The sequence below is a fragment of the Aricia agestis genome, chromosome 1 (genome assembly GCF_905147365.1).
Source record: "Aricia agestis chromosome 1, ilAriAges1.1, whole genome shotgun sequence".
In the NCBI taxonomy this organism is placed as follows: domain Eukaryota; kingdom Metazoa; phylum Arthropoda; class Insecta; order Lepidoptera; family Lycaenidae; genus Aricia; species Aricia agestis.
The window spans coordinates 18,374,759-18,383,260 of NC_056406.1; the positions used below are offsets into that span (position 1 = coordinate 18,374,759).

At 39.6% G+C, this 8,502-nt stretch overlaps 1 protein-coding gene across 2 annotated transcripts; it reads right to left on the reverse strand.

Annotated features, from left to right (window-relative positions):
- Positions 1 to 5,169: 5,169 nt before the first annotated feature.
- On the reverse strand, positions 5,170 to 7,009 carry LOC121726672. Of its 2 annotated transcripts, none has more exons than XM_042114136.1 (4): positions 6,146 to 7,009; positions 5,880 to 6,072; positions 5,559 to 5,778; positions 5,170 to 5,461 (listed from the first exon to the last, which is right to left on the reverse strand). In XM_042114136.1, exons 1-4 carry the CDS (start codon positions 6,425 to 6,427, stop codon positions 5,398 to 5,400), a joined length of 759 nt encoding a protein of 252 aa, XP_041970070.1. In that variant the 5' UTR covers positions 6,428 to 7,009; the 3' UTR covers positions 5,170 to 5,397. The 2 variants fall into 2 exon arrangements, with proteins under 2 accessions (XP_041970070.1, XP_041970079.1); XM_042114145.1 differs by having other exon boundaries at positions 5,170 to 5,475.
- Between the last annotated feature and the right edge of the window lie 1,493 nt (positions 7,010 to 8,502).

Below are 8,502 nucleotides of genomic sequence, written 5' to 3' on the forward strand. Positions count from 1 at the left end.
TCGACCTAGATTTTCAGTACCACTTGATTACAGAAAAACGTTCAGTACTTTCTAGACTACTGTGTCTGAAATCTTAGATTTTTTGTACATTATGGATCTGATTCGTGAGGAGTAGAACTTATCTTCAGAACGGAACAAATAAACCCTAATAAAATGCCAATTAATTATTCGTAGATTGTTGAAGTCCGTATTGAAATATAAGCTAACGCTATAGGTTATATTTCAAGTAGTTTGCTATAATAGCATCCCAGCTTCTTAAAATATATCAAACGTCAAAGTTGTGACCAACATCACGAAGCTTATGTTCAAAAAGCAATCACCCTACATAACGGAGCAAATAAACTGTTTCAAAGATAACACGAAGACAAAGAGCCAATTAAAAAAGTTAAGGATTAATAAAATTCTTGCTTCATAGAGAAAACTAGAAAGTAATATCTACAACAGACTGCCCGTACGCAGTCACTTCATTTTCACACACAAGCGTGTATTTATCCACTTTCACTGCGTTCTTTTTGAAGCGAGAATACTTTCCTAGATATTTCATATCGGCTAGAGGTATGAAGTATCACAGGTTCATTTCTTATTATTTTCTTAATATTATAGTACTATCACAGGTTCATTTCTTATTATTTTCTTAATATTATAGTACAAGAGCATGCTGCTCGTAAAGTGATTGATAAGGATTTCGTATATTTCGTGAGAACCTAACAACAATATCAAATTAATTCTATTTCCTTGTCGAAATTATTACCTTTCAACAAATTCAATTCAACGACTACTAAAGACTAGATACACAGACCTTCTTTCACATTCACATTATTATTTGGAAATCAATGAAGTGTGTCAAATGTCATAATTAAGATAAAGTTGTGTGTAGAAGATCGAACATGGTGTAAACTTTTCAAAATCTAAAAAATTCTAATAAGATGCCATTATAATGCCACGATGAATGTTTTAATACAAATAACATCACCTACAATATATAATGTTTTCATATCCTGTAGCAGATAGCGCAGAACGTCGGACACACGAGAATCAAAATGAAATTGATGAACTTTTCTAGCAGCAATAATGGCTTTGGCACGTACCAACATAATTTCCAACAAAACTTCCTCGCAGCGCCCCGCCCTAGCGTAGGGCTGTACATAATCTATTGCTCTGTTGAAGCAAGTATAAGGATTGTTATAAGATTCCTTAGTTGTTGAAGAACCTTATATAACCTTATAAGCCCAATAACCGAAAAACAGTATTATTATTACGAATTTGTTAAACAAACGAGCAAACGGGTCACCCGATGGAAAGCAACTTCCGTCGCCCATGGACACTCGCAGCATCAGAAGAGCTGCAGATGCGTTGCCAGCCTTTTCAGAGGGAATAGGGTAATAGGGGAGGGTAGGGATGGGAAGGGAAGGGAATAGGGTAGGGGATGCCTCCGGTAAACTCACTCACTCGGCGAAACACAGCGCAAGCGCTGTTCCACGCCGGTTTTCTGTAAGAACGTGGTATTTCTCCGGTCGAACCGGCCCATTCGTGCCGAAGTATGGCTCTCCCACGTCTAAATTTTACTAAACGCTTTATATAGAGTGTCACAAAACTGAGTGATAATAGTTAAGTGTGTGTATGAGTCCCGTGTTTAGAGTTTACTGGAAAAGTAAGAGCACTGAAAGAGCAATTTCTTTTTCACTTTTGTATGTGGATGTGGAAACTCGTGATGATGACGACAAAAAAAATTTGGTCTTTCGGCGCTGCTACTTCCGCAGTGAACTCTCTGTACTCTCTCTGTACTCTCACCCTAAAGTATTATCACTTAGTTTTGTTACATGTACCCTGTATAGTAATTTAAATTAACAGCTGCCCATACTGGTTTCAGTAATGGTGGCCTGCTTCAAGTAATCGAGGCAAAAAGGCAACGCAAGAGATTTTTGCAATTCTTGTGTGTTTAGATCTGATTCTGCAACTCAAGAACAAGCACTCTTTCGCTGTAGTTAACCCCATCTAATGATAGACACAACATTGTTGTTTCAACGTGGAAATTGAACACAACCTCCATTTTGGAGGTCGTCCTCCAACTCAAAAATCGTTACGTTGTACTGGCCGGTAGACAACATAAAATAATTTATTTAATTTGTTTTCAGCTGCCGACAGCCCTACACAAAGGACAACGGACGGCAGCGGCGGGTGAAGAAGGGAGCGTACATCCAATATAAGAAGAGAACAAAATAGGTTTATGTCGGATACTTTGACCGCTCGCCCGTAAAGTAACTCCGAGCGAGCCCGCACCAGCACATACGCTGTCATGTTTGCACTCATATATTATATGCCCAAGATTGATTACTGTCGCTCAAGCCTGTGGCCAACATTCGACCAATTATATCCATACTAATATTATAAATACGAAAGTGTGTCTGACTGTCAGTTATTTGTCTCTTTACGCACAAACCGCTCAACCGATCTTGCTGAAAGGTATGGAAATACTTTGAATCCCGGGAAAGGACAAGGATACTTTTAATCGTCAGCGGGCGTCATCTAATCTATATATCTATACTTATAATAAAATCGTAGAGGTAAAATTTTTGTACATTGAAAATAAACTTGAAAAAACGAGTCAGGGGTATGTTAGAAGAGTAGTAGAACACATTTTAACTGTTTTTGAAATTTTTGTTTCTCTGTCTGTTTGTCTGTTTATCTGTTTGTCTGTTTGTACAGGCTAATCTCTGAATCGGCTGCACCGATTTCAATGAAATTTGGCATCCCTGGTCAACATCTAAGATCCTTTTTTTAACCGACTTCCAAAAAAGGAGGAATCATATTCGGTAAACTTACGATTACTGTGACTACAGAAACTCATTCTCCCGGTGACCTATCTGGATGCAACAATTCAATGACAATGGATGGAACAGAAAATCATATTTACACGCGACAATATTTTTACACTTCTTCATACTGGTATAAATTATAATCTTATAGCTATCTACTAAGAAAACAATAATATAATAATAATAAATATTCTTTATTGTGCACACACTAAGAAGTAAAAAAAACGAAAGAAAACAATCTAAGTAAGTAATGATATTTTCTTCATAATATTATTTATTTACCCATTTATACACTACGAATGATAAAATCTGGAAGTGTGTGTCAAAAATGTTGTCCGCGAGTCTACATTTTGTGTTATTACTTATTATACAACTACAAGTGACAATTATTGTCAACGTCTTGATTTCCTAAATTTGAATGTGTTTCGTAGCTACTGTTATATTTTAGTATGCGAAAAAGAAGCAAATTCAAAACGGTTGAAGTGTGGGAGTTACGTTGACAATGAAGTGTCAGATATTGTCAATCGCAGGTTTGTATAGAAAATGACAAGTTTTTGACAGGGAGTCAATACCGCTACTGCCATGTAATCACTGAAAATTGTGCAGTCGAAAGTTTCGTAACTGAAATATTAATTTGGTCGCACGTTACTCGGGGCTATGTTGTATTCTTGGATTATAGGTATTAGTTCTAATTGCGGATATCCATTGTGATAGGTTCTAATTTGAGACATAGCATCAAGTATTGAAAGCGATTGACTGCGGACACCTTCGCAGCTGATATCAGCTAATGCACCGTCAGCCTGGGCCGGCTCCCGGCGGACGCACGAGGTTGTCACGCCCTGAATCTTGCATGAGCCTAATTATATACTATCCGTCATTCCAGGTAAAGGAATGGTAAGCCTATTATGATTTATGTGGCGTAGACGTAGAAGTCTCACTTTGGAAAGCACTCGCGTAGTCATGGTGGCTATAATATTCTCCGATGCTCGAGTCGTATGTGGGAATGTAAAAGTAGTAAACTTTTTCAATGAATAAATACTTTCTATCGGACACGCGTGGTGACAGATTAATTTGCACCTCATTACCGAGGAGAGTAGAGATCAGCGCTGATTTACACGAATGCCAGAAAAGTAATCAAGCGTAACGTTCCTAAAACAGAAACGAAGCCTACACCGCCGCAGCGTCCTGCTTAATCAGAGCCACTCCGCCCGCCCTATATTTGCGTATGCAAAGAGACCGGAGCCACATTAACTATGCCATATAGCCAACGTAGCGTGCAGCGATTGGGCAAACACATATCTGCATTATAAACAGCGTCCGGGCGCACAAACGCGCAATGTGGTCGGCCTCTGCCGGCGCCGACTAATCAACGGCCTGACCTTCCGCATCCGAACAAACGACGCGCCGCCACAATTCGGCTCCACTGATACTCTATTTATCCGCGTTACGATTAAACCCAAACCCGTGCTTTGGCTTTCTTTGTTTCCGTATTGGCGATTTATATTACCCCGTTGCTCGATAAAGCGGGAATAATCGGAAGCAGCTCCGCGCTCGCAGTATGCATGCATGCATGTGCAGTGAATTGATTAAAACTTTCTACTTTTCACCGTGCCGGCCGTAATATTGAATCTTATCATTTTTCTAGACCCATGTCCAGTAGAGCATGCCAAGAAAGTAGTTAACTAGGATATCGACAACCGATATGTGGGTTTAGGTGAGTCTACGTTCATCCGTTACATTGTGAGTTATAATACAAGATAATAAAATAAAAAATATCTAGTAGGAAAAGTGTTAATACGAGGTTAATAGCTACATTTTTCGGCCGGCAGCTGCCGGGGTGGTTACTTTCATGGAACAAGTATTTTTAAGGTTTTTTTATAGGTTTTTTGCATCAAAGATAGTCATGTCTATTACCAAAGCCTGATACTAAAGATACGTACCTACCCCACCCGCCAAAGAAAATTCTAGCACAACGATACCGTTTCTCATAATGTAAAGCTTGGCCTGCGGTTGCGATTCGACTTAAAGTAAAGTAAAAAATAATTTAAATCAAAAATAACAATCCCTCATTTCCATATCATATTAAAGCGAGACCATAATTATAAAAAAAATATATTAATTGACTAATCGAGTAGGTTAGTCTATTTTAGTTAACTATGCATACCTATTTTTGCTGGTTCAGGTAAGGTACTTTGTAGTGCAGTGCAAGTGACTTTAATTTCGATAATCATCTCGAATATTGTGTAATCGTCTTGTTAATAATAATAATTTAACCTGAAAATGTACAATGCTGGGAAAATAATATCAATACATGTTTTACTTTTTTTATTTTGTAACTTACATCACTTTAGTCATTAAATTAACAATTAAATAATCCTATTACCGTAGTCGAAACATATAAATAACAATAAATTATTAACTGACATTTTATACAGGGAGGGCTAACGATAAATTAGGAGGACGATCCACTCAGTGGACTAAGCTTTGGTTTGAGGTCATTTTGTAGATTTTGGCATGTTCTCGTCGATGTCGCTAGAAAGGTGGCGCGCCAAAGTATAACGAAGCCGCGAGCTTCGTCCGTCTAGTATAGGGAGTATGGGTCCAGCGCGCCCGACCTCACTGGCCTCACAACGTACAGGTTCCGCCTTCGAATTAAAGACTAGAATTAAAACATTACGAATTAAACATCTGTCACGTAGCACGGTTACTACAGTGTCCAGCAGTACCAATAATTAAACAAACCTGTGATGACCATCGGCGTGGACTTGGAACGTCGTTTCGGCGGCGGCTCCGTCCTGGCTGAACAGCTTCTTGAGAGCGATAATACCAGCGATCGTGAGAGCGACTTTGCTAGCGATGAGAGCTTTACCGGCTATGGCGGCTAAGGTCTTGAGAGCCATGCCTCCGACGATGCTCACGGTCGTGAAAATACCGAGCATGAGGTAAGGGAGGGCCTTCTTTCCTGGAATGCGAAAATTTACATTAATAATAATACATTGGAACCCAATTAACAAACTCAAACTCAAATAACTCACAAATGCTGACAAAAACGATTGCACGTACCTCTTCCTCTACCTTCCGAAGCGAGATCCATAGACACCGTGTGAGTGTTGAGCAGCTGCTCGAACTTGGTTTTCAAAGCTGCGTCAATTTTGTCTTCCGTCGTCATGCCGGGAAGGAAGCGAGGCTCTGCCACTGCAGCGGGCGCATCAGACTGCTTGACCAACGTTAGCCCGTCGGCGAGCTGTATGCTCTCCTGCGCAACACAATTTTACGTTAATAAATGCTATCACTTAATACACTCAAATGACACTCGTAACACTTTTCACCTGCTCCACTGCCCTCGACAACACCGTGAGAGCTTTGCCCTTGAGGCACAGGGTGATGTGTCTCTGCTCGCTGCAATCGTCGTAAACTTTCTGCAGCACGGCGAACTCCGCCGACGGCCACCAGGAGCTCTCGTCGGCTCTGCCGCTGTCGACCTCGTTCTGTCTGTATTCCGGCACTTTTTCCAAATCCAATATTCTGGATCTCCTGGGCCCGTGAACGTTAGCGGCCACTACGGCTACGCAGACGACGGCGAGAACCGTTGTGTGAAGTAGGGCGCACATTTTTCCTTATTAACTGCACTCCAACGATAAAACAAATTTCGCACACGAGGGTGGCCTAACGTCGACTGCCGGACGAGGGCGCCCGCCGGAGTATATAACTGCGAGCCGCTTCACTGGCGAGCACCACCAAACATCCGCCATTCCGCACCAATTCTTCTGCACGCGTACTTATGTAACTGAACTTGAACATGATAAAGAACTATTTTCCAAGCTAATTTCTCCAATAAAATGTACGACAAAAAGCGAGACGCAGACCATAGCTACACGTGGGCCCGATTAGGTGTGTGAGTCTGATCCTCTCGTGTGCGTCACGACTCGCGTATGAAAAGTGTAGGTAATTACCGACACCTCGCGTGTCTCTCGGTCCACCATGTCTCCCGTTTCACCTAGTCGGGCTGTCGCGGTCTATTGGTACACATTTCGGAATCTGGCAATTTTATCTCTAAGCAACCGTTCACAGAGTGCAAGGTGCGTGTGCGCGCGTCGGTCACATGCCAACGGGCAGCGTGGATGAGGATGCGAGCAACATAAGGAACTAGGTGTATTTTACGACTAAAAGAAAGTAAAAGTTGTAGCGAACCGTGTCTACTTAGTAATATTTGTTCCATTTAAGTAAGTATTATATGTATATTTTTCTAATTATACTGGATTCCATTCAAGATTCCATTATGATCGCAACGATACCTATTACTACAAACTATTATCGAGGTTTTACGAAATTTAAACAAAATTTCGTATACCGCTGTTGTACACAAACACAAAATAAGTACTAAAGAAAACTATTACTAATTGTACTTACTAAAATAAATAGGTGGATATAATTTGACCACGTCCATAGTTTTAGGGAATCAGCGTTTTCATAGAATATTAACTAGAAATTAGAGAACTTTAGATATTATTAAAACCATCCCCTGAGCAAACGATCTTAACCATACCATATCGCCGCGGTGCCGAGAGATCGCACCAAAAATCTATTTTTTTACTGCCGGGTTTTCACTATACGAGCTAGATCGTATAGGAGCCCAATCGGAATTTTGTTTACACGCAGTTACGGTCTATAGGCTTTACATCCTAGTAGTAATATTTTTAACCGACTTCCAAAAAGGAGGAGGTTATATTCTCAATGCATTAAAGATGACAACTGCATTCCTCGGCTTCATATAATTCCACAAACTTCACTGTTTCCCGCGGGACTAAAATGGTCGCTTTGAAGATATTATGAATCATGTCATGATTCATTCTTTTAAAATCGCAAAATGCAAGTCTGCTTGCAATTCATATTAAGAGGGCGAATAACCCCAAAAATCAAACATCGTCCTTCTCACTTCACACTCACGCCCGTCTTTCATATGCCAAGTGAAATAGAACGACGCGGATTCATCGCCAAATTAGTTTTTTCTCAATAACTCGATAAATATACAACATTTTAAAAATCCGCTAGGTCGATCTCTCAATGACAGAATTTTATACAATGTGTTAAAATATTAACTTAGTTCAATGCACGATTATGGCAATAAATGAAAAATTCGTGAAAATTAGATGCATCTTTGTGATTTTTTTCTATCGAGAAAATTTTAAGATATCGTGTTTTTGCTCAGATCGAATTCTCGGACATATAATGTAGTATCTAATTTTTCTTTCTATAAGAGGTGGTATCATCTTACATTTAAGTCTCGATTTTTTTCGATTGTTATATCTATTCTACGGTATTAAATAACTCAATACTTTATCTGTGCAGGCAGTGACGTAACCTTAAGACCAAATTTCACCAACGACTGTTAAAGTTAATGCTCGAATTAGTATCACGTTAGCTGTTTCGTTTTTCATATGAATGAAAGAGAAGACAGGACATTTTAACAAGCGGTTAACACTAACAGACGTTGGTGAAATTGGGGCTAAACCTATCAATGATAAATAGTTTATGGGTAAAGTTGTGTAATTGGGGGGCTGAATAAGCTTTAAAATTTGGCATAAAATATAAAGTTTAATATAAATAAATGAAGTACTTATTGTGTGCACACTGCACAGCTGTATTGATTTAAGGGGTACCAGGGTTTTTTTATAAAAGCTTTTGA

Coding starts and splice junctions, on each gene's coding strand:
- LOC121726672 (XM_042114136.1), bottom strand. CDS start 6,427: ATGTGCGCCCTACTTCACACAACGGTTCTCGCCGTCGTCTGCGTAGCC. Junction 6,073..6,145: donor TGTCGAGGGCAGTGGAGCAG/GTGAAAAGTGTT, acceptor TGTGTTGCGCAG/GAGAGCATACAGCTCGCCGA. Junction 5,462..5,558: donor CACGCCGATGGTCATCACAG/GTTTGTTTAATT, acceptor TTTAATTCGAAG/GCGGAACCTGTACGTTGTGA.